At 36.1% G+C, this 26,082-nt stretch overlaps 2 protein-coding genes across 2 annotated transcripts in view; one reads left to right on the top strand and one right to left on the bottom strand.

The window, feature by feature from the left end:
- LOC106716030 (transmembrane protein 205) overlaps window positions 1-21,647 on the bottom strand; it is a 28,755-nt gene extending 7,108 nt beyond the window's left edge. Inside the window, exon 1 of the mRNA XM_045682049.1 lies at window positions 21,287-21,647. Coding sequence (XP_045538005.1) covers window positions 21,287-21,528 — 242 coding nt within the window. The 5' untranslated portion in view covers window positions 21,529-21,647. The remainder of the gene's footprint in view (window positions 1-21,286) is intronic.
- A 1,980-nt stretch (window positions 21,648-23,627) lies between these two features.
- Window positions 23,628-25,760, top strand: LOC123721646 (spermatogenesis-associated protein 21-like). Its single transcript, XM_045680957.1, has one exon. It carries the CDS (start codon window positions 23,628-23,630, stop codon window positions 25,758-25,760), a length of 2,133 nt encoding a protein of 710 aa, XP_045536913.1.
- The last annotated feature ends 322 nt before the right edge of the window (window positions 25,761-26,082 follow it).

Below are 26,082 nucleotides of genomic sequence, written 5' to 3'. Positions count from 1 at the left end.
TCGTTTAAGTCTTTCAACCGATAATCCATAATTTGTTCCCATCACTTTCTCTGTGTTTCAAGCGTACTTTATGATTTATCCATAAACGTTTACAAGAAAAAACACAATTGTCGCTTGCTAGTATGTAGTTTTCATCGTTTTGATAAAGCAGATTGCAAGCTAATATGATATCCGATAAAAATTGCGTTACAATTTGGTATCATTTGCGTTGGTTACTGCCGACGTGCTTCATCTCACGACTTACTCCATCTTCGATAAAGAGCGCGTTTGCGGACCGCAATTGCGCAAACCCTGACGACTAAATAACATTAGGAAATTTATGGTAAACGTGCTTTGAATGCGTGAATTGGAAAATAAATTTAAAATTAAATAGTTTTTTCGTAGTAAATATGTCATCATCATCATCATCATCAGGCTGTTGATGATGATGATGATGCAGATTTCATATACTATTATACTTTAGCGTTAGTTGCATATGAATTATTTCAAGTTATTTTATGTAAAAAAAGTTTAATAAAATAATTAATTACTTTAGAATGACGTAGTTGGCGGCCCGAGTAATATCTTTCTATTTTATTTTCGCGCGATTCAGGCGGCCATGTTTGCATTCGCGAAGGTCAAGGAGAGAGAACGTGCAGTTTTGAAATATTAACCGTTATAGAATAATTGCTGGAAAGCTATATTTATTAATAGTTTTCTTTTATTTGCTTGAATTATGTCTAAGTGTCTTGCTAGCTTTTATTGAGTGCAGATTTAACAATGGTGAGATGGCGAATTGGAATTCGATCATCAAAATAGTAACCGTTGATTCGAAATTAATGTCTTATATTTATGCGCGTTACATTACCAAGCTCATGTAGATTAAAAATATCAAAAAAGGAGATTATAAAAAAGTATTATTTTATGTGTACGTTTATTGTAATTTTAAACGACTTCTAATGTTATCTACACTTAGACGTATATTGATTTTATAAGATAGTTAAAATTAAGATTAATATTTTATTTAAGAACGTGAAGTGGCATCTTGATTGATCGTGGAATGTTGTTATCGTTAGTGTCGGCAGGTCGTATGCACCAGTTGAGTTTATGGACTTGTCTTAATTAAAACCTATTGACAGCTTTTTATTACAAGAACTTCGTTAACGTACTTGTAAGATGTTTATAAATACGTTTTAATAAGACATTTGACTGTAGTTAAAAACCGAAACAGAAGAAATTAAAAATGTATTATTGGAAGGGATCTTTGAAATTGTAGAATATAGTCTGGAAGAACACATAGGCTACTTATTATGGTTTTTTTTAAACCGGGCGGACGAAATCGCGGGCGATATAAATACAAGTAAAATAAACAATAAATAATTGAGTTATTATTTGTTTGGTTTGCCGTCCCTGTATGCAAATCTTGTGTACAGATCGAATCTTCCGTGTTTGTCGGGGCCGTACGGTCTAGTGATCTATAACCGTTTTTAAATAATCCATTTAAGTGATCAAACTATGAGCCTTCATTTACAATTCAGATGTCGCCCTTCAATCCTAAGGTTGTTTATGGTTCTAATAAATCAGTTTTAACCGTTTTCTCGTGAAAAATATATCTAACACTTTTGAATACTCCCATTAATGTTTATTTATTTATTTATTTATTAATGTTCTAAATAAAAGCAAATATATTCCGAAATTAACAATTCAGTAACAACCTTTAAAATGTTAATTTAAGGTATAAAACTTACATCAATTTTGTAAGTTACGAAGTTAAAGAAGTAAACAATACGTAAAACTTTAAGACAAATCGTTTCAGACTCGAATCTCGCTGACCTTTTTCATTTTTGGCTTTCGATTTGCTGAGAGAATTGTGTTGAGAATAATAAATAATTTATATATTCGTTTGTAAAATAATCTACCACAGTGCTTGTGACATCGCTTTGAATTTCAAATAAATGAAGTAGAAAACAAGCGGCAAAAAGCCTGGTATCCACTGCAGGATGCATTATTCATCACTGGTCTCCATTTAAACTGCTTCGAGTTTTTGCGAGAGTAATTTGGCTCAGAGGAAATCGATTTAAGATTCGTTCTTGAACTTGAACTCAATGGACGAGCATAAAATTGGGGGAGCTTCGGCTGTGTAAACAAAAAGAGATCCGCAAACGTGTGTCAGTTTATTCAATGAAAGTCGCATTTGCTAAATGTCCGTTGTGATAAATTGCGAATTGTAAAAAAGAAGACCGACGTAGTGTTTGACAGTTAGTTTTTTTGTTTTTCCAGATGTTGAAAGGCAAAGGAAACACTGATATACGATCTTATTTGAAGTGGGAAATTTTAAATGCTTCAATTCATAAAAAAAATTGTTATTACGTTTGACTGCGATATTTTTCGTAAGTTATGGTATAGTAAAATACGGAAAAAATTTAGGGTAAATAAAATTTTGAAATTTAAAAGTAAACAAAAAGTTCTTAGTACTTAAATCGATTAATACGGTCGAATGAAAAAGTTCCATTAGCTTCCGTTTTAAATAATGCTTTTAACGGAGTGATCGTAGAGCAAACACTTTTAGCCCGCGGCCGTCGGATTGTGAAAAATGTCCATATTAATCTCAATTTAAAAGCGCACAACCTCTTGCATTTTAAACATGATTTGAGCCGCCGACTTTATAAGGATTAGTTATTACTATACGCGTGTTGAAATAGTGGTTTGATGTTGGTTTAAACTGCGAAGTTATTAATCGACTGGTTAAAACTTTATGACAGTTCTAACGTCTTTTATTTTTAATAGCAATCTATTAGTTGTAGAACTACTGAACCGATTTGAAATATTTTTTCACTGTTACGAAGCTAATGTAGATTCCCCAGTGAAAAAGGCTACATCTGGCAACGAAGTCACTGGCACCTGCTAGTTAAAAGTAATCATACTTCATACAGCTTAATTTTAGCTTATTTGTATAAAAATATCGTTTTGGAATGCTACCATTTTTTCATTCTTTGATATTATTTTTTCAAATACTTAATAATATTTAAGAATCAAAACCGATGTAATAGATTGCAATATCTGCTAAGTTATCGTTACGGCTCGCACTTCGTTATATGAAACATATAAAAATAAATGTGTCACATCAGTTGCATGTTTTATTGCAGTGATATTGGTCTGTGGCTCCGGCTTTATACGCTAGCTTACCAACAAAATCTGAACCTATTAATGACCCAAGCTTCAGAAGTGGGATGAAATGAAGTCATTTTGCTATTTTGCTTGTGATATTACACTTCCCAACTTGTAACAAAATCCGAACACGACAAACGTGAATGGCCAGCCATCTAACATCTTAGTAGTTGGTTACACAAAAAAATGAATGACATGTTATAATAATAAAAAATGTCTTCGGTGTTTTATCGTATATAATATAAATATACGTAATACAATTGTAATGCCACGATCCGATAGTTGAGGACGCACGTGCTCGTGAATAACATGTGCAGCAATAATTTTGAGGTTATATTGCTAAATGTATGTTATTGCAACATGTGTCAATGTCTGGACGTACAGACGTGGTAAACCGCCAATTTGTTATCAATATTGCATAAAATAAGTTCAATTTGAGCATGATAAGGTATTTTTCTTATTTTTAAATAAGAGCATAAACTTTCGCTACTCGTTTTATAGGTCAATGACCTTAACCTGTGTAAAATCGCAAGAAATTTATTAACCAAATTTTTTTTTGAAATGACAACTGGTTGCACCTAATTTCTTAGATGCCTATGACGTCATACTATGGCGCGGATTCGTGCACATTCTCTTTAGCGCATTGTAAAACAGGGATTAAAAAGGCGGTGAATTCAATACATCATACAAGTTTGTTCGACATAAACAATTTCTCGCCTGTAGTTATTTTTAAACATCCGTTACTTTTTTTAATGTGAATACAGAACTGCCAGTGACACGGTCGTTGGTAAAGTCTGCCAATTAATGCGAGTAGGTACTGGTATTAAAAAAAAACTTAATATTTTTTTAATTATTCAGGTTCAATATGTTTTATCAATTATGCCATAAAATGATTCACGAATAAGGATTTTTATACGTATCTGTTTTTGTCCTTTCTTTCTAGTTATTTAGTTTGTGTTGTGGAGTTGTTTGGCGTGTTGCCTGTAAATTATAGAAATAACATCGAAATTATATTTAGATACAAATACTGAAAATATTAGTGTATTCACCTGTTTTATAAAATAAAGCTTAAAGATAAGACTTGAAAATTGTGAAAGGTTTTCGGTCTTATCTTTATTTTAAATGCACTACGGAATTTTATTCTAAAGAACGGTTACTCGAAAGTATGGCTGTTTAAAGGTGTACTTTGGCCTTATCAGCTTTAATCAGCCGTTTATTATTTTTCGATTCGAATCGTTTTTTTTTGTGATTTTTCCTTTGAATATTAAAAATATATTATTGTGATTATTGCCGCTTTTGGTAATGATTAGATTTTTGTGTTCTATACAATTATTTCTGCGAATGTTTAGATGTATAGATGGATGTTTGTTTGAAGGTATCTCCGGAACGGCTCAACGGATCTGGATGAAATTTGGTACAGATGTAGAACATAGTCTGGAAGAACACATATGCTACTTATTACTTTTTTTTTAATTTCCGTGCGGACGGAGTTGCGGGCGACTGCTAGTTATTTATACATCCGATCACTAATTCTTAACACGATCACACCTTACAAGGTATGCGTTTTAAACGTGCCCTTGTAAGGGCCGCTCTCTACTACGCTATTGCAGAAGCTCGCCCGTCGCCTGTCGCACCTTAACATCTAATTGCAACGACTTCGTGGAAAGATTCTTAATCAAAAAAACATTAAGCTGTATACGGAAATCGAGGACAATCTTAATTTCTATTGACAAAGTTCTTAGAATTGTATTGGTACTATTTCATGCTCCTCGCAATTTGACACACTATGAGGGACTAGCTGTTGCCCACGACACCGTCCGCGCGGAATTAAAAAAACTTCAATGGTAGCCTGTGTTCTTCCAGACTACGTCTACATCTAAACCAAATTTTAACAAGATCCGTTAAGCCGTTCTGAAGAAACCTTTATTGTTTAAAGGTTTCTTCAGAACGTACATCTCAAACATTCGTATTTATAATTTTGAGAAGATTTAAAAATGTTGTTTTTGAAAGTAAATTCGTAAGCTAAATTCTTTTTAACACGCTTATAACTACTTCACTTGTTTTTGAAAAATACTGCAAAAATGTTGTGCTTCCAATATCTTTTCGCACATAAAACCGTTCCGGAAATACATAGTTGTACCCTTCTATTATTAGTAATTGATCCTTGTCACTAGCGTAGTAACTTATGCAAACACATTTATCAGAGTTGATAATTCTGTGTATTATATTTGTATGTAAGGCGACATCTAGAGTCAATTAATGATAACAAAGAATACATTGTTGACCAAATGGCAATGTACAACAAAAGCCAACGAAGTAACAATTGCATATTGATCTTATTTTATCGATCTTTTTTAAGTTTATCAATTGACATTTAAACATTAATGGCCGTCAATGTTAATAAATTTTTTTACTCGGTAAAAAGAAAAATAAACGATTACCAACTTGTTGAGTCTGAATGAATAAAAAAGTAATACTTGTGAGTTTGTTCATCTTAAAAATCAGTTAATTATTTATATTTATTTTAAATTAACGCTTTATATAACAAAAATGGCGGCAAAATTCCATGAATTGATACGAAAGTTTATAAGAATATGACAAGCCGGTTGAGAAAACGTATCTGTAATTATATAAAGTACTTATTTATATTTGTTCTTAAAGCGGGCGCTAGTAAATTTCTCGGAAGTAACAGTCGCGACCTCGTTACGTGTGCACCGCTGCACTGAAGACAATTTAGAATAATAGCTTCCCTCTGAACACCGACAGAACCGCGAAATCGTATAGACATTTTATTTCTCGAACCTGTTTATCTCCTTTAAAATATATCAGTTATTTGCAGCTTTTTATCTGTAAAAAGATCCGGTGTTAAATTTCGCGTAGATTTATTAAAAACAATGTCGAAGGAAAGTGTAAGGGATTGTACTTTATTAAAAATAGAAATACATAGTTAAATCGCACACTAAATGCCTAACTAAAGGACCAATATTTTACCATAGACTAATAAATAACATAAAAAAGAATAAAACAATAGAAAGCAGTTGTCTATGGTTACAAAATTTAAATATGGAATGTCACCGATGTCAGATGTGACGTGGAATGCATAGAGCACGCCAGCATTATGCAGATTATAAATGTACCGACTTGATACATTAGAAATCCCGCCAACAATGACGCTGTGCGCTTGGCAACAAGATCTTACAAGAATTACATTCGTTTCTCATTGCTTTAACGGAATTCTTACTGTTCTCAACTGTCATACGTGAATTGAGAATAAATAGACATTAAATTCAATACCCTTCAGATTATAAAAAGTATATAAAGGGTCTATTCTTGTTAAAGACATATTCTGTGATATGGCAATTCTTTCTAAAATAATATTTTGACTAATATCTTATACAATTTTTTAAAATTAACACGTACAAAATTTCCGAGATATAACAAATTTAAATAATTGTTGTGGTTCATATTTAAACGTGGGAAGAAGATATATCAACTTTCAATACGTTGTGAATACAAACATGTGACTTACTATGTTGTTTAAGTTTACCACGCACCAGTAGGTTTAATACAATGTACTTACATTGCTGTCAAGGGGACGGTGTTATGCAATATGTATGTACAAACCTTGTAGAATTTATTATGACACAGTTCGACATGTGAATAAACTTTCTAGATAATTACATAGCTAAGTTTATACATCCTAAGAAGAGCTAAGCATTCATCTCCCTAGCTAGATCCAATGATGATTTAGTCTTTCCTAATTGATCTCTTCCACTTCAGTGCAGATTAATTAAAATTATATTCTGCAATACAAAGAATATATATTTGATTGACAACAGTGTAGAAAAAGTTACAAATGTATTGTAGTGTCAGCAAAAAGTTTAATTATCTATGCCGTACAGTTACCAATGAGTTCTAACGATGCGGTGGCTCCGTCACGCAATTCCTAATCCAATTACAACGTCACACTTATCTAGAGTGATTGAATTTGATTTATAAATATAATTAAACAATCTCTCAACATACTGAAACGTACGGTGTTACTAAAGTATTATTTTGAACTGATAATCATTGTATTGTTTACGACGATGTTACCTTTAAAAGTTAGTATGAGACGATTTGAGTGAAGTAAATGTAAGCTGTCAGTTGTTTTGTCAATTGCTTTTATCTATGTTTTTACAAAGAAAGTTTTAAGACACAAAGTAAATTAAATTGTTACAACTTTCATGTGAAACTATTATAAACTAGCTTTTACCCGCGACTCCGTCCGCGCGGAATAAAAAATATACTACTCAAAACAAAATAGGGCCCACCATCTTTTTGTCCCTTAATTTATGTGCATACATGATTATTAAATTTTTACAATTAGTCGATGTTGAATAAGGGTTTTACACATTAAGTAAACACAAAATAACGTTTGAATTGTTTAATTTTATCGTAATACACTCAAACACTCATTTTTAGAGAAAATGAGCACTAAGTAGTCTGTCAATAAAAACTTTTATAGTCACTGTTTGTTTTTAATAAACTTGCCGGGAGCTTTTCTTTAGTATCGAGTAGGACCTCCTTTGCTCCGTATGCACTCTCTGAGCCTATCTGGAACACTCTCAATCAGATGAGCGATGTTTTGGTCGGGTATTCGTTCCCAACAGAGTTTCAGCGCGTTTATGAGGTCCTGTTGGCTGTTAACGTGGCTATGGGTCTCTTTAAGCCTTCTTTTCAATAGATCCCATAAATGCTCAATCGGGTTGAGATCGGGACTCATTGCTGGCCAAGGTAAAACCGGGATATTGGCATCAGAAAGTGCCCTCTGAGTGACCCTAGCTGTATGTGCACGAGCGTTGTCTTGCATAAACACAAAATTATCACCTACTCTTTGTGAATATGGGATGACATGAGGTCGGATTACTTGCTCGACGTAACTGGCTGCAGTGACCGTCCCTTCGTTCAAGATCACTAGCTCTGTTTTGCCTAACAAGCTTATAACGCCCCATATCATCACACTCGGGCCCCCAAACCGATCAGTACCGTGCATGCATGGTTCAGTAAAACGTTCTCCTTCTCTTCTCCACACACGTACACGTCTGTCATCGCTAAAAAACTTGACTTTACACTCGTCTGAAAAGAGTACTGTCCTCCAATTGTCCATGGTCCAGTGCAAATTCTCACGCGCAAACCTCAAACGTGCTGCCCGGTGAGCCCTAGTTAATTTTAAACGAATAACACGCATCCTAGAATTTTGCCCGTCCTCGTGGAGTCGATTCCGAATGGTTTGACCACTAACACGTGTGCCAGTAGATTGCCTTAGCCGGGATTGCAAGGCCCGGGCGGTTGTCGTGCGGTCCCGGCGCGCAGTCAATCGAATGTACCGGTCTTCTTGAGCAGTTGTGGCTCGAATCCTTCCTGATCCAGGTCTTCTCGCCACACTACCTGTCTCCTAGAACCGCTCCCATATGTTTCGAATAGCTCGCCGTGACACACCAAGGCGAGATGCAACCGATCTTTGCGATTCTCCCTCTTGAAGCAAAAGAACTGCCCTTGTCGAAGTTTCCACATCCATATGACGACGAGAATCTGGCATTGTAATCGGGAATAATGCCGAAACTAAAAAACACAGCTAAACAAAATGTGATCAAAGTATTGCGCTTAAAGCAAGACTGAGAACACAAACGATTGAAAAAGTAAGAAATGGGTAAATGGGTAAGCACTTTACTTTTTTGTCTCCCCACTTGAAATCAACAAAAAAGTTAACTTTTAAAACATCATTATGAACTAATAAACATGTGTGCTAGAAGTGGTAGTGCTTCATTTTGTCAATGATAAGTATATGAGTTATTTATAAACACGATTAGAGACAAAGTTTCGGTGGGCCCTATTTTGTTTTGAGTAGTTTAGAAAACGGGGTAAAATTATCCTATGTCCGTTTCCTGGTTCTAAGCTACCTGCCCACCAATTTTCAGTCAAATCGATTCAGCCGTTCTTCAGTTATAAATAGTGTAACTAACACGACTTTCTTTTATATATATATAGATATAGATTAATTAAAAATTACTACACCTACATATAGTTAATCCACCAGCTTATATCCAGCCGTTTTTATTTAATGCCTAGACAGGATTGTTACAAGTCGGTGCCGACACCGCTATACTGTATGTACGTGATTAATCGGCGCCGACTATTATAGCCATTTTCATCTAATGTGGTGAATTACTAGATTTGATTAAGTAAAAGAAAAGTATGATAGACAATGGTCACGAGTGATATCAATGAACAATACGGTTGAAGACAATCCATCAAGATTGCGGACATGTCGAGATAGCGTCCCGTTGAAAGTTCTATTTGTACTCACACTGACAAAGAATAGAGTTCATATAATCAGTGCTACTTCATCGTGATGTGGGTTTTTGTTATGATGATGTGAGAATATAATTTCAAAACAGTAAAATCAGTTTTGAAAGTCCAAGCACGAATATTTGTGACAAGTGCCTTCGTACAGTCATCAATTATATCAATATTAATATGAGATTTTTGTTTTTTTTTACACTCACTTGATACGTCAATGTATTATGAACATGTCAAAACCGAAGTAATTTTTTAAATCTATCTATATCTATATATATATAAGACGTACGACGTCGTTTTATAAGACGATTTTATTGTAATTCGGAATTAAAGCACAATTGTGTTGCTAAAAAGTGAAGAAACGACAATTAAAGTTAATTCCGCTTACTTTTCTTAACCTTCTTTTTAAAGTTTTAACTATTTTACATTAAAATTCTCTTAACTGTCAACGTCAAAAATGATGCCAGATAATAAAATGAAGAAAAGTAAGCGAGATACAATTTCTTTACAGAAAAAATAAATGTAATTAATAAATTAATATTTTTCTTAAAGAAATACAATTTCTTTACATATATAAAAGAAAGTCGTGTTAGTTACACTATTTATAACTCAAGAACGGCTGAATCGATTTGACTGAAAATTGGTGAGCAGGTAGCTTAGAACCAGGAAACGGACATAGGATAGTTTTTACCCCGTTTTCTATTTTTTATTCCGCGCGGACGGAATCGCGGGCGACACCTAGTATCTATATATATAAAAGAAAGTTGTGTTAGTTACACCATTTATAACTCAAGAACGGCTGAATGGATTTGACTGAAAATTGGTGGGCAGGTAGCTTAGAACCAGGAAACGGACATAGGATAATTTTTACCCCGTTTTCTATTTTTTTTTAATTCCGCGCGGACGGAGTCGCGGGTAAAAGCTAGTAATTTACTAATTGTAATGCATTTGATTTATAGGAAACGATTTGTAGGAAAGTAAATTGCGTTTATTTAACGCACTAGAGCGGACAAACTATACTAAGCAGTGTTCGCCCGACTGACACCGATTTTTTTAAACTGAGAACTAATTTATTAAGGTGATGTTTGGATTATAAATCTGATGTTCAATAATATATCTATTGAATTTATTAATAGGACTATGCCATAGTGAGAATCTGCAATAGTTTTTATTTGGTATTTCTTTAGTAAATAAACAAAGATTAACTAGCTAGTACAGAATTACGTTTACGTCTTTGATCATGTGAGTTTTCCGTCCGATGAAGCTGTTGATATAAAATCTGACGTATGTTTGATATGTTTATCTTGTTTACAAGTGGTATTTCGTCGCACAATATTGAATTAATTTCTTAGCACATAGCTTTTGTAGTGTTAGGTGATAAAATCCTATTTTCGTACCATTTCTACTTCCAAATCGTAGTAACGTTGTATTTTAGCTTGTTCTTGAATATTTATACTAACCTATTAACATCTTTAGACAGTTATTCCTTACGGCTCCTTTTTGTGATTTACTAAACATTTATTATAAACTAGCTTTTACCCGCCACTCCGTCCGCGCGGAATAAAAATTGAAAACGGGGTAAAAATTATCCTATGTCCGTTTCCTGGTTGTAAGCTACGTGCCCACCAATTTTCAGTCAAATCGATTCAGCCGTTTTTGAGTTATAAATAGTGTAACTAACACGACTTTCTTTTATATATTACATAGATTGCTTAGTCATCAATTGAAGATATATATTTTTAATAATGTGTCTAGTCATCATATTTGTTTGTCCTTATTGTTATGTTATCACAGATCGGACTATCAGTCAAAAGTGGATCTGAATATTTTTTTTTGTTTCATTGTGTCAAAAAAAATCTTAACTAGTTTCGTTATTGTAATATTAAGAAGTAGATAATTTATAACACTTCAAATTACAATTTTTCAACATTTCCACGGCCATTACGTTAGCGTCGATGCGGAATCCAATAATCGCTTTTGTTTCGTTTTATCAATCGTATCGTAGAGGCCATTTTTCTTTGCCTGTTGGACACATGGCAGTAGATTACAATAACACGATGGCGACTGTAAACACGCTGCAAGAGTTACGTGCCCGCTGGCACGTACTCGGGGGTTCCTCGACTCTTGGGAAAGTTGCTGCACAGCGTGACATCTCATGTTTTTCTTTTCAGGAGTTAAAGGAAAATTTTATGTTCACAATGAGCTTTCCTAGAACTTGACCTTGTATAGCGAAAATTTCACTTGAATGAAAATTGTGAAGAACTTTTTTTTATTTTTTTTTTCAGTACCCTTTGTAAGAATTTCTTGGAAAAAATGCAATTTTTCTTAAATCCTTAAAATTTATTTGCAAAAAAGTAAAGAGATGCTATATTGTGATACTTATTTAACTTAATTTATAAGATTTCTTTTACTGAAAAATTACTGTGTATTATGCAATCGTATTACATCGACCTGACAAAAATCTGGTTCTTAAAGTTTGTTTCTTTTTTTTGCTTAATTAAATTGTAATTTTAATTGCCTTTAAAGATTTTATTATATGAAAATGAATATTTAAGATTTTTAAGACTCCGTCCGCGGGGAATTAAAAAAGTAATAAGTAGCATATGTGTTCTTTCAGACTATGTTCTACATTTGTGTCAAATTTCATCAAGATCCGTTGAGCCTTTCCGGAGATAACTTCAAACAAACATCCATCCATCTAAATTCTAAACATTCGCATTTATAATATTAGTCAGATAAATCATTTTCATAATGAATCACAATCATGAATTTTAAAAATTGATCGTTGACTCATTCGTGAAATTAACACAAAAAGTTCACGATAAAAAATACTTATCATCGGATTAATTCAATTTTGAATCAGATTTTTTAGGCATAGAAATAATTGTATTGAGAACGTTATTGCATAAAAACAACGTTAAAATGTAGACAAAGAAGTAAAAGTTTTTTTTTTGCTTTAAAACCACTTGAGAAGGTTGACAGTATTTAATAGAGAGATTAATTATATGTACATAGTTCAAATGAAAAAACGTAACATTTGCAAATTGTTTATTTTAACAAGTTGGTAACATTAAGTACTGGTTTGCAATAATGTTTGTGAGAGCACGATTATGTTACATCAACCTTTTTTGTGTTACCTATGTTGTAACGAAATATGTACATATATGTTACCATTTTATTTTACGATGTTACCAATACATTTTTCATCCTTATTTGAAACAAATAACAACTTGACTATTGGTTTTATTATAAATTCTACTTGATATGCTGACTGTATCTTTTACCTTTCAATACTTTTTACAAGTACTGTAGTTAAAAAAGTTGAAGTAGAATAATAAACTACGATAGAACAAGATCTTAATATGGTAACTGGAAAGTACTTGGAAATCGTAATGTAAGATCATCTTGGATTAAAGTCAAGTATGGTGGTGTAAAAAAATTAGATTAATAGCTACCATACTGTGACTAAATGTACCTTTTGATCATAACATAAATTATGAATTCATATCCATATGTTATACCCCATCGAGGCAATTAATTAATGTTATTAAAAAAATCAAAAATTTAACGTATCGAGAATGTATGATAAATATATACATCTATTGTACTTCAAGAATAGTATCTTAATATCTGATTCAGTGGGAGATTATCATGATGATGTCACTTGTAGTTCAAGTATTATTGTTATTTAGTCATCATGGATAAATAACTACTTTAATAAACAATATCAAAAAACCTTGATAAATATTTAATGTACTTAAATGAGGTTATGAAACTTCATGGTTGAGTCGGAAAATACATATAATTAAAAATGTCCCTATTTTTCGCAACGAATTTTGAAGCTTAATTCAAAATCTACTAGTCATTTAGTTATTAAAAAAAATGGAACCCATCTGCAAGCACTTCCTTTCGATTAAAATGTTTTTTATCAAAATCGGAGCACCAGGGGCGGAGCATCGCGGTAACACGCATAAAAAATACAGTCGAATTGATAACCTCCTTCTTTTTGAAGTCGGCTAAAAATAGATTGTCGTGTTGAAAATTACTACGGTGGTTACTTACTTTAGCTTTTGCATAAAATTAACAGTATTTCAAAACATAATTAACATCTTGACAGTTAATATACAAGACTCATTAGGCAGCAAAAAGAGCGAAAAATATTTTTGACTGATGACCAAAAAGGCGAAAAGTTACCCTTGCCAATATTATTAAAAAAATCAGCGGCATATTATGACATCGTTCGTTTAATAAATACACATTGTTATAATTAAGGTGATAATTAAAATCAATTCTTTCTGCTCTTTATTACTCGTAATGAAAGCAATTACAAGTTTTCGTTGTAAGTACACAGCATTAAAAATTTGAACATAATTCTTGAACTCCAAAAATATTTCAGTTGAGAGCAGATTACTTGCATATTTAAGAAGCAATTTATCACGTTATGTAACAATTTCATTTGAATATACACAACTCACGCCTGTATCCTAGAGGGGTGAGCAGAGATCACAGACCTCTATTTGGCCAAACGAACCTCCACAATCAACTTTTCGCCATTTTCGGAAGACGGAACGTTACGGGTGGCGAGCCACCGCGCTGTCTTTTTCTCCCGGGAATTCACACATATCCTTGATTTTTTTATGGCTCATATCTGCGGTTTGCATCACGATTTTATTTTAATGTATTATGATAAAATATTACAAATTTATTGCCACTCGTTGTACCGTCTCATAATCTGTAAATCCGGAAACACTTAGTCGAAACAAAAATAATTAATACTTTGATCGCAAAGCACATGATAGATTTTTCTGATAGACTGTTGTTTTTTCTAATATCTATAATGAACTCAGGATGTTTTTGTGATTTTAAGTTATAGTATCATTTGATCTGTTTAATTTCAGTGCCGTATAAACGAAGCATAAATAACTTTAAAATATAATTCAGGTGCGACACGTTTTGGTCTACTTTAGAATGTTTGTTGAAGATGAAAATGGCTTAAATTTATCACACAACTGCCGTAATATACGAAGTTGTTGAACTTACATGACGCAAAATTATTGGCAGAAAGCCTATGACTGAAATAAATGCTTTGAAGGTAAAATCGATCTACTTATTTGAATAATACAAATCTTTGTATCTCATGGGATTTGTGAGGTTGAAATTTTGGCAAAGGAAACTGTTCTATGTTATCCGAAATATAAATTTAACTGTAATAATACTTCGTGATTAGTGACAAAGCTTAAGCAGTACGCTCATTTAATCCTTGCTTTGTTTGTTTTTAAGGAAGTAAAAGTATTGCGTTAACACTGCGACCTTTATAATATCACCCTTTGTTCCGGTGTCTGGGAGACCGGTGGTTACCCTATAGATAACAAGTGGCGTTGTTGATAAAAAAGCGGATATATTCACAAATTATGTAACAATTTCGGTAACATCCTACAAGCCCACGCTGTACGCTCCCACACACATAGTAAACAGTAAAAATACTGAAAGGATAAAAGAGGCACAAGCAACTGACCACTTTATGTTACCCTGGGCTCCAATGAAAACACTCTTTCCTTATCCTGATAATATTCTTTTCCTTTTCATTTATTAAAATTTGTGTATTGTTAGTGTACGTTATCGGGCGAAATGCACACAAAAAATGCAAAAAAACACAAACAATGACGTTACGAATGTGATTATTACAAATAAACGTGCTAGGTCCACTTAGGTATTTTCAGTTACGATTCTGAAAGTTATTGTAGAATTAAGCGGTATAATGTTTTTTTGGTTGAAATTGATCACGGTTAAATTTTACTTTTATTATTAAATGAAATTAATTTAATAAGGGAATGATTCGTTGTATCAAATTTTTTTTTATGCTATTGTTGCAGATGTTCCGTACATTCGTAGACTGAACAAACTTTTTTTAGAACGAATATCGTATAACTACGTATGTTTCTCTATGTTCTTATTAGATCTGATCTTAAAGGGTACGATCTTTTTGTTTCATTTAATGTCTATCTTTTGATAGAATCACAAGATAATGTGTGACCGGACATTTTATCAGCATGTTGTCTGTGATATGAAAGATTTTTGACATTATCTTGGTAACAATTGATGTCAAAATGACGTATTTACGTTGAATTTGTATGTTTGTTGAGTGAGATTTGTATGATTTTTTTCTCGAGCTATTGTTCTTTGGATTGTTATTTGCGTCAACAGAAAAATTAAAGAAAATGTAAACAAAAATAATAATTATACTTCACTAAAATACGATACCATATTTTGCTGAAAAATTTGATATAACTTAAAAAATACGTTTTGAACATAATTTAAGCATAACTTTGATACGAGATACAAATGTTTGTTACAAGATTGGACGTAAGGAGTTAGTATACTTCTTTCACTTTTCACGAGGATATAAACTAATATAATAGCTAGGTGTATCAGTTTTATGATACGTTTGGAGTGTATTTTGTACTTTACTAGTTATCTAAGCAATTGAATATAATGATTTTCTCATTGTCAAAGATACGAAAGTACTTGTGTTTAATTCCATTGAAATTACACAATATTAATTAAATATTACTGTGAAATTCCACAACTTTTGCAACGAATAGTAGCGGGACCGCAATGTGTTTTGCACGAGTGTTTCGACAGTGAATGCCTACTGTTAAAATCTCAACAATTGCATCTCAGTTATACTTAACATCACAATCACAATATGTCTTGTTTTAAGAATTTATTACATTGTTACGTTAAACGATGCATTTATGAGATGCTTCACAGTATGATGAAAAGGTACACGATTGGTTTTTGCCAACTTAAGAAAAAGACGAATTTTGGCATCAGTCAACTGCATAATTTTATGTACTAATAATTTCAAGGTTAAATAACAATTGTTTAAAAACCACATTTAAAATGAAGCGATAATATTGGAAAAAGATTTTTATACTTTCGATTATCAGAGATTTGTTTGTTTTTAGTTTGATTTTTTTTTAGTAGTGGCCCCAACATTGTGACGTCAAAACCGTGAAGGTGATATTCAAGTGGCAGTCAGAAGAGAAACACTGAACAAAGATACTTTGAGCATTCGAGTTAATGTTGGAAGCAGTAAACCTTGTACCTGATCGGTATCAGACACGACAGTTAATCGGCTGTAATTCCGTGACTTATTGCCATCACTCTCATTAAACAAATGATAAAAAAAGGATAGATTGTCTCAGTAAAGTGCAATTTTGTATACTTAATTTAGGCCCTCGAGAAATAAACAAAAGAGTTTAAAATTTTGAGGATGTTCTACGCACTATTTAGAACCCAAATAACTTAGAACAGTGACCTCAGTTCATCAAGATTTTTTTTATAACAGTTAATAATGTTCATTTAGTGTCCAGTTATAATGAACCGGACACTATTGAGTTACAATCCGTCATCGTACTCCGGTACAATGTAGCCGCGACCTCGACTACCGACACGACTGCTAAAGAAATTTATTATCTAAGGATTTGTTAAATTAATCTAAAAGGTAAAGGTTATATCTACATATATTTTATTTTCTGTTTTAAAAGGGTCTAGGCTAAAGTATATTGTAAATGAATTCTAACTTATTTCGTTGTATAGGTTGAGTACTTAGTTAATATTAAAAAAAATAATTGCGTCTGGAAATAGAGTAATTTCTTTTGCTTCCGAGTTCAACAACTTCATGCACAAAATTTCTAAAGCTCTTTTCCTATTGGTTTTAATAAAAACTAACTTTTACCCGCGACTCCGTCCGCGCGGAATAAAAAATAGAAAACGGGGTAAAAATTATCCTATGTCCGTCTCCTGGTTCTAAGCTACCTGCCCACCAATTTTCAGTCAAATCGATTCAGCCGTTCTTGAGTTATAAATAGTGTAACTAACACGACTTTCTTTTATATATATACTAGCTTTTACCCGCGACTCCGTCCGCGCGGAATAAAAAATAGAAAACGGGGTAAAAATTATCCTATGTCCTTTTCCTAGTCCTAAGCTACCTGCCCACCAATTTTCAGTCAAATCGATTCAGCCGTTCTTGAGTTATAAATAGTGTAACTAACACGACTTTCTTTTATATATATATATATACTAGCTTTTACCCGCGACTCCGTCCGCGCGGAATAAAAAATAGAAAACGGGGTAAAAATTATCCTATGTCCTTTTCCTAGTCCTAAGCTACCTGCCCACCAATTTTCAGTCAAATCGATTCAGCCGTTCTTGAGTTATAAATGGTGTAACTAACACAACTTTCTTTTATATATATAGATACTAGCTTTTTCCCGCGACTCCGTCCGCGCGGAATAAAAAAAAAAAAAAAAGAAAACGGGTAAAAATTATCCTATGTCCTATTCCTGGTTCTAAGCTACCTGCTCACCAATTTTCAGTCAAATCGATTCAGCCGTTCTTGAGTTATAAATAGTGTAACTAACACGACTTTCTTTTATATATATAGATATATAAATAATACTTGTCACTACTATTTACCATATTTCATGAACATTTTCAAACAATTACGATAAAAAATTGAACAAAACATGTATTGAGTTATTTAATAATAAGTCTCTACATATTATCCGACACTTCCTTTAAATTGTATTAAGTCGGCGAGCGGGTGATGATAAATATCAAAGTCTGACAGAACACTTCTCGATACTAGATTCATGATACTTGCGAAGGGACACGGAACATGGACCTGAGTACAATCGTACATAGATAAAGTGTTTACATTTCCTATTAGATATGACAATAAGATAATATTATTTTATTCTTTAGCGATTGTTTTTTGACTGTAGATATTCTACTGCCTCTTATCTAGATTTAATTTTCCTTCTTTCTTTCTAAGATTTTGAGACAAGAGATTAACTATTCAATTTGTTCAAAAACCCTTATAACATTGACAGTACCGATGTGAAATTTCAAAGAAAATGGCGCTGGTGATTAATAGAGTCATTTTACATAAATCCAAATGAATTATTGTTTTATATTTCCATTGTACTATAACTCTGGCATGTATAATATGATGCGCATCACTTGAATACAATTTCAAAGACTTGGCTTAAAACAAGAAACAGTTATTGCCAAATTTTATTTTTGAAATACGAAATGTCTAAAGCTTGTAAAATAACAATTTGCCCACAGATTAAAATCTTTTTGTATTCAAAGTGAAAAATTATTTAACGGCCAGTAATATTTCTTGTAGCCTTTACAAATTTAATTCCAATCGTATATATCTATCTATATATATAAAAGAAAGTCGTGTTAGTTACATTATTTATAACTCAAGAACGGCTGAATCGATTTGACTAAAAATTGGTGGGCAGGTAGCTTATAACCAGAAAAAGGACATAGGATAATTTTTACCCCGTTTTCAACATTTTTTTTTCCGCGCGGACGGAGTCGCCGGTAAAAGCTAGTTATTCATAAAGATTGTCTAATCTTTTATTTGAACTTGTACTTCAATTCGTTATAGTCACGGATCAGATCGTTGAATAGCCATATCAAATGCACAACAAACTGGCAAAATTCAGAACCTTTTATAATAATACTAGCTTTTACCCGCGATTGCGTCCGCGCGGAATAAAAAATAAAAAACGGGGTAAAAATTATCCTATGTCCGTTTCCTGGTTCTAAGCTACCTGCCCACCAATTTTCAGTCAAATCGATTCAGCCGTTCTTGAGTTATAAATAGTGTAACTAACACGACTTTCTTTTATATATATACTAGCTTTTACCCGCGACTCCGTTCGCGCGGAATAAAAAATAGAAAACGGGGTAAAAATTATCCTATGTCCGTTTCCTGGTTCTAAGCTACCTGCCCACCAATTTTCAGTCAAATCGATTCAGCCGTTCTTGAGTTATAAATAGTGTAACTAACACGACTTTCTTTTATATATATACTAGCTTTTACCCGCGACTCCGTTCGCGCGGAATAAAAAATAGAAAACGGGGTAAAAATTATCCTATGTCCGTTTCCTGGTTCTAAGCTACCTGCCTACCAATTTTCAGTCAAATCGATTCAGCCGTTCTTGAGTTATAAATAGTGTAACTAACACGATTTTCTTTTATATATATATATATAGATAGATTTATTGTAACCATGCCCCAGCTAAGGCTTTACCATCATAGCATAAGCCTTAGCTTATGACCTGGTTATCGAATGTACCTTAAACCAATGAGCTTTTGGCGCTTTACATTGATAGTTTTTTCTTAATCGATGACCCTTAAGAGAAGAGACTATGAAGTTTAATACGAAAAGACTAAAAAAGTATAGACACGTAAACAAATTATCAGTAACAAGCTGTAGCTTGTTACTTCATCCGCGTGAAATGTAAAAAAAATTAGTACTCTATGTGTTATTCCTGATTGTAGTCTACCTGTCTTCCAAGTATCATCGAGACCCGTTAAGCCGTTTTGGAGATATAGCAACAAATCTATTCATCCATCCATCTAAACTTTCGCATTTATACCTAATATTTGCAAGATTATAAAATCAGCACATTTAAGACACTAAGACAAAGTATACGAATATTGCAGTGGATTCAATAAGTGAAATGATTCAAAAATTCTATTTATAAGATAAAATTGCAACAAAATTACTTAGAAAACGGACAAAAACAACGTGACAAAAACTTATGCTGCAAAGACATCTACGAAATAGAAAACCTAGACAGATATAATATCGTTAAATTAGTATTTTTTATTTCAGACAAATTGTGCAAATTTATAAAAAAAAAGCCGAATTTGTGTGTTAGAGGCAAAAAATACTGTATACATTTTATTACCTTTTTACGATCGAACTTTACGCAGTAAAAAGAAAGTTTTGATATTTGTATTTTTTTTTTGCTGAAGAATTTTTTTGTGTTGCAATATTCGTATATTTGATGGATGTTATCATGATAAAACTGAGCTCAATATCCGGAGAGTATTAGGTTAACGTAAAATGTTTGCTGCAATGTAATATAAATTGCGGGTTTTCAATGCGAGTCTACCCAAGTTAAGGATGACTAGGTCTTACTCAACGACGCTGGACCAGTACAGGTTGGTTGTCTTCACACATATCTTTTGAATTTATTTTCAGATATGTGGAATTTGAATCACAACCTTTACAGACTGTACTCTTTTTCTTAACTTAAATTACATAATATTCAATTGAATAGAATTTGCAGTGAGTTAGCAACACACATCGAAGTGAACACGCGACTAAACGTGGCATAGAGCGTGCAGCTTGCACTACAAATCATTATTTCCTCAGCCTTGAATTAATCAATGATTCAAACGCAACTACGATTCTCAAGGTGTACTAGGCTTATTGAAATAAATCTGTTTTATTTGCATTTTGAGAAAATTAATATTCACGCTCTTTAACATAAAAAGTCGCCGCGTTTTTGCGTGCGACAAAAATAAAGAACGAAATTTATATTTTTTGGGACGAGGCCAGATTAAAATTCGTAACAAGTTAATATTACGATAAATTGAAGTGCTCTAGAATAATAGCTAAGGATATAGAAGAAAACATTACTAAAATTGGAAAGTATTGCCGGTATAGTTAACTGGTAAGATCGAAAAAAAGTCTGACGGAAATCAAAAATGTTAATCATGAAATTGCATAAATCAACATTAAGAAAACACGATTCGTGCGTCAGTTCCATTAAATTTCAATGAAAATTAACTAAATAAATCAACAAGTTATAAAAGAACAGGCTGTACAGACTACGAATGAATGAAATTTAAAGAAAAATTTACATTTCCACTGGCAACACTTTCAAATGTGAAAGTAAAAATTTCCACTGATACTCACACGAAAGCCTTGGTTTCTTGGAGTCGGACTAATCCCTGCTTGAATAGATCGTAGGCGACTTTGCTGTACTGTGTGGATATAGCGAGCAGGTCGGGCTGGTAGGCGACTTCCTTTTGACGCTCCTCATCATGAGGGTTAGTGGTAATGTTATGCTTCTTCTTCATGCGTTCAAGCGTACGGTTGGGCTTGGCGGGCGGCGTTTCGATCGCCGGCGCCACATCGCGAGTACAAACGTTACACATGACGTAATGATGTAAATCGTGTGGTGCGCGCACGGAGCTGTGTGAGACTGAGCGATGCGAGGGCTACAATATAACTTGGGCAAATCGGCTGCCCCCACCACGCCGGCCGATAAGCGAACGAAGGCGCCGCTGATAACTGTCGTGCTTCCCGCTGCTGCAGCCGCTGCCGGTGGCCGGTCATCAATTAACAAAAATGCGTCGTCTTTTAATTGATAGTGCGTAGCTTTTCTTCTAAACGGCATTCTTTTATGTGAGCAAGTGGAAAAAATCTTGTACTTTCGATTGGAAAAGCGATAAGTTTTTTCTTTAAATGACATGACAAAAAGGGAAATGCGTGTTATGGCAACACAGCGTATCGATTATAAAGAAAAATCTATTAAAGTCTATTGATAATTTGTATGCCATCGTTTTGACTATCCTTTGAAATACTTACTTTATTTATCCAGCTAATTTGCGTAAGTGAGATACATTATCATAAAATATAGCATAAGTATATGAGAGGCAAACCATAGACTGTGAAAAATATTGTAAGATTGCCTGTCGTCGGTTTTGCTCATATAAATAATGTAAATCCATTTGTAAAGTATATTTCACCAGAAAGTTCATTGATGTTACGACAACGGCATACATATCGCTTGCATTTATAATTAATGTTTTCACATATAAAAATACTGCACATATACATGAAAGTAATATATAATTGTGCATATAGTTATATTATATTTATCTCAGGAAATACCATTGCATTTTTTTCCTTCCCTTCCTTTCAAGAAATCGACGAGAAGGGGGACCAAAATCAAGCCTCACGCAAACTGACATGCACATATATGAAAACAAAAACAGTGAACTAAGTTTAACTTTTCTAAGCAAATAGTAAAGTTGATGTAGACCTTTGGATAAATGGGTATTAAAGCTGTAGAAGCTATAAATAATTATTTTAATTTCTATTTTACCAACTTATTTATCTTACAAATCTTTTATTTCTAAGGAATTTAAACCTTGACTTTGGATGATTGCTACTCACGTTCTGAAGACCATTTTCCGTCTTCCCTATGGAGACTAGCGGATGCGAGCACAGCGCCACCACAAGTCTAAGCAATGCCATACTCGGCAGCAATATCCTACGCGGGTTGCATTATTTAAACAACTCTCGCGCGAAAAGAGGCCGTGAACTGCATTTCTAACATAATAAGCATCTATATTAAGGATTTGTATGAAAAATAATGTTGAGTATGAGAAATGTACAAGTATTTCTTAATATAAATAAATGTCATATAAATATTAGGGTCTTTCAAGAAGCGAGTCTATTTCATTCCCACCGTTTCTGCAGTTCCTCTGGTGTTGCGGATGTCCTTGGTCGTTGATGATCACCAAGGTGTTCCCGCCGCTGTCTCTTATTAAAAAAATTAGGGGGTGTTTAATATTTTTTGTAAGAGGTACCTAAGTAGCACATTTGACGAACCAATTAAATCTAACCTGTTAAAAATTAGGAATTAAGAAAAACAAGGAATGTGAACTTATTTTAAGAATTTAAGATATTCTTAGATTTTAAGACATTCATAAGAATTTACAGCTTTCAAACTTTATAGGCTAGTGAACAGCTGTGAAAGCTTATGGAGGGGTGGCGTTACCCCTACCTCTTCTTTGCATAGGTATACCTCTGATGGTCGCGCGCCGGTTGCCGTACCGTGTGCATCGTTTCCGTGTCGCTCCGCATTTAAAATCTTTAAATGTGGTAAAAAGTGAAGAGATTTACTTGTGTTATACATCGGGAGATGCGTCTCGGCGAGGCGCATCTAGTGATATATAATACGTAGTGGGCAGAGACCAAATTAGTTAAGTTTTTAGTGTTTTAGTGTTATAACGGTCGTTTTGGGCGTGGCACTTTTTCGACGAAGTTCAAAAAGTGCTTCGATTTCGTCGTGTAGTATATCGGGAGATGCGTCTCAGTGAGACAAATCGACCGGGATAGTTTTTAGTGTGGATAGAGACCAAATTAGTTAAGTTTTTAGTGTTTAAGTGCGTTTTTAGCGTTATAGAACTTTACATATGAATAGTTTACAAACGCTATGAACAGCAAAAGCAAAGTGATTTACGACATGGGGGAGGACACCTCCATGTCGGACTACACGTGCTCAGAGGAAGAGGGCGCCTCCGGGCGCCGGCTGGAAGCCGCGGGCGCCGCGTGCACCGAGGACGCCGCAAGGCAAAACAAGGGAGGTAAGCCGCGGTCAGCGGGCTTGATATCAAAGTTCCGAACGGGAACGACCCATAAACGGCCGTTGGCCGCTACATCCGCAGATGAGGACGCCCCGGCCGTGGCGCATAAAGTGGCCTCCTCTTCGACGAGGGGCCGCGTTAGGCGCCCGGTAGGGGTATACAGCTTCCTCAAGGAGGCAAAGGACTACCTGGCTGAGGGGGGGGATAGTGAGGGGGAGGACCCCGACCCAACTTACCGTCCAAGCGGGAAGAAGACGAGCCCCGTAGTGGCCTCTGCAAAAGCCTCCGACGATGGGACCCCCGGCGCCCTATCCAGGGGCACGGTCGAGGCCCTCGCCGAGGAGGCTCTCAAAAGCGTGGAGAAAATAAAGGAGGAAATTAAGAAGAGCGGCCACCTAAAAGGTACCATATGGGGGCAAATAAACCGGGCGACCAAAAGCGTAGTCGAGGCAGTTGAGGGCCTTCGCGATATAACGCCAGATGAAGAGCAGCGCAGGCTCCGCGCGGACAATGCTCGCCTTTCAAGGGAGCTGGATATTGTCCGCAACGAGCTGCGTGCCTTCAAACAGGCGTACGTGGAGTCGCAGCGGAAGTCCGTTGCAGCCCCGAGAGAGGCGACAGGGCCCCAGCAGCCCAACTTTGAGGAGGTGCTCAGATGCGCCATGGAGGAGATGAAGGGGCAACTCCTGCAGTCGGTAGGCGGGATGATCAATGCCCGCCTACAAGACCTGGAGATGCGCCTTCCTCCTGAGCCCGTCACGAGGCCCCCTCTGCGTGCCGACCAACGGCAGCCGCCGCCGCCCCGTCACAAGTCCCGATCGGGGCTCGTGGAAGGCGCCATGGAGGTGGATGGGGAAGCCCAGCCACCCCAGGCGCCCACACCCAGGGCGGTAAAGAAGGCGCCGAAGAAGGGCGCCGCAAAGCGGCCGACTGCCCCCCCGCCTCCTCCTCCCTCCAAGGGAAAACAGGGGGCAGGACAGACAGAAGTGACTCCTCCCCTCCCAACCGCTGGAACAAGTGGAGAGGGGGAAGCCCAGACGGGGACTGCTGGCAACTCCTGGTCCGAGGTTGTCCGGAGGAAGAAGAGGGGAAATGCCGCTGTCGCTGCTAATTCCCCCCCCTCAGCCGGAACAACCCGGCAGATCGCCCCGGCCCCACCAAAGGCCGTTAAAATCGTGGCCCCAAAAACCGCGGCCATAGTGGTGACCCTCAAGGAAGGGGCCACCATGACCACCGCGGAAGGGGCCACGACTGACGCAAAATATACTGAGGTCCTGGCAAAGGCCAGGTCCTCGATATCCCTGAGGGAATTCGGTTTGGAGTCGGTCAGGATCCGCACGAGCATGACCGGCTCCAAACTGATGGAGGTCGGGGGGACCACCCCCGAGGAAACCGCTGACCGCCTCGCCGCCGCCCTGGTGGAGGCAGTAGGCAGCTGGGCGGACATCACCCGCCCAACCAAAATGGCCGTCCTCAGGATCACCGGTCTGGATGACACGGTGACCACTGAGGAAGTGGCGGCCCAACTGGCATCGGTCGGCGGGTGTCCCCCCAGCTCCATGAAAGTAGGGAACATCAGACCGAGCTTCTGGGGCGGCGGCTCCGCCCTGGTCAAGTGCCCAGCGACTGCCGCTAAGGCAGTCGTTAAGGCGGGACGAGTGGCCATCGGATGGACGATGGCCACCGTCAAAGCAGTGGAGGCCCAGCCATTGAGATGCTACAAATGCATGATGCTGGGCCACACTCGCGCGCTATGCCCAGCGGAGGCAGAGAACGGGCGTCTCTGCTTCCGCTGCGGCAGTGAAGGGCATAAGTCGGCAGAGTGCGAGGCCCCCTGCAAATGCACCGTGTGTGCAACGACGGGGCGCCCACACTCACATGTGATGGGGGGTGCCAAGTGCACACCCCCGTCGGTGAAGGGCAAAGCCCCGTCGTCGAGCAGAGTGCCTCGCACTCAGCCCCAACCGCACGGCAGCCGTATGGCTGAAGAGGAAGAAATGCAGATATTTTAATGCCAAGACACCTGCATTTCGACCTACTACAGACGAACACCAACCACTCTGCCCGGGCACAGGACCTGCTCATGCAGTGCCTGGCAGAGTGGAGAATTGCTGTTGCGGTCGTGGCTGAACCCTACTTTGTCCCCCCCCAACCCAGTTGGTTCGGGGACACAGAGGGATTAGTCGCCATAGTGGTGCCGCCTTCGAGCCCACAACCCCTCTCCCTCAGGGAGCGAGGAGCGGGCTACGTGGCGGTGAACTGGGGAGAAGTAGTACTCATAGGAGTCTACTTCTCCCCAAACAGAAACCTCCGGCAATTCGAGAGGTTCCTGGA

The sequence above is a fragment of the Papilio machaon genome, chromosome 2, assembly GCF_912999745.1.
Source record: "Papilio machaon chromosome 2, ilPapMach1.1, whole genome shotgun sequence".
NCBI lineage: Eukaryota > Metazoa > Arthropoda > Insecta > Lepidoptera > Papilionidae > Papilio > Papilio machaon.
Note: the sequence above shows the minus strand (reverse complement) of the source record. Positions and strands in the feature narration are given on the sequence as shown.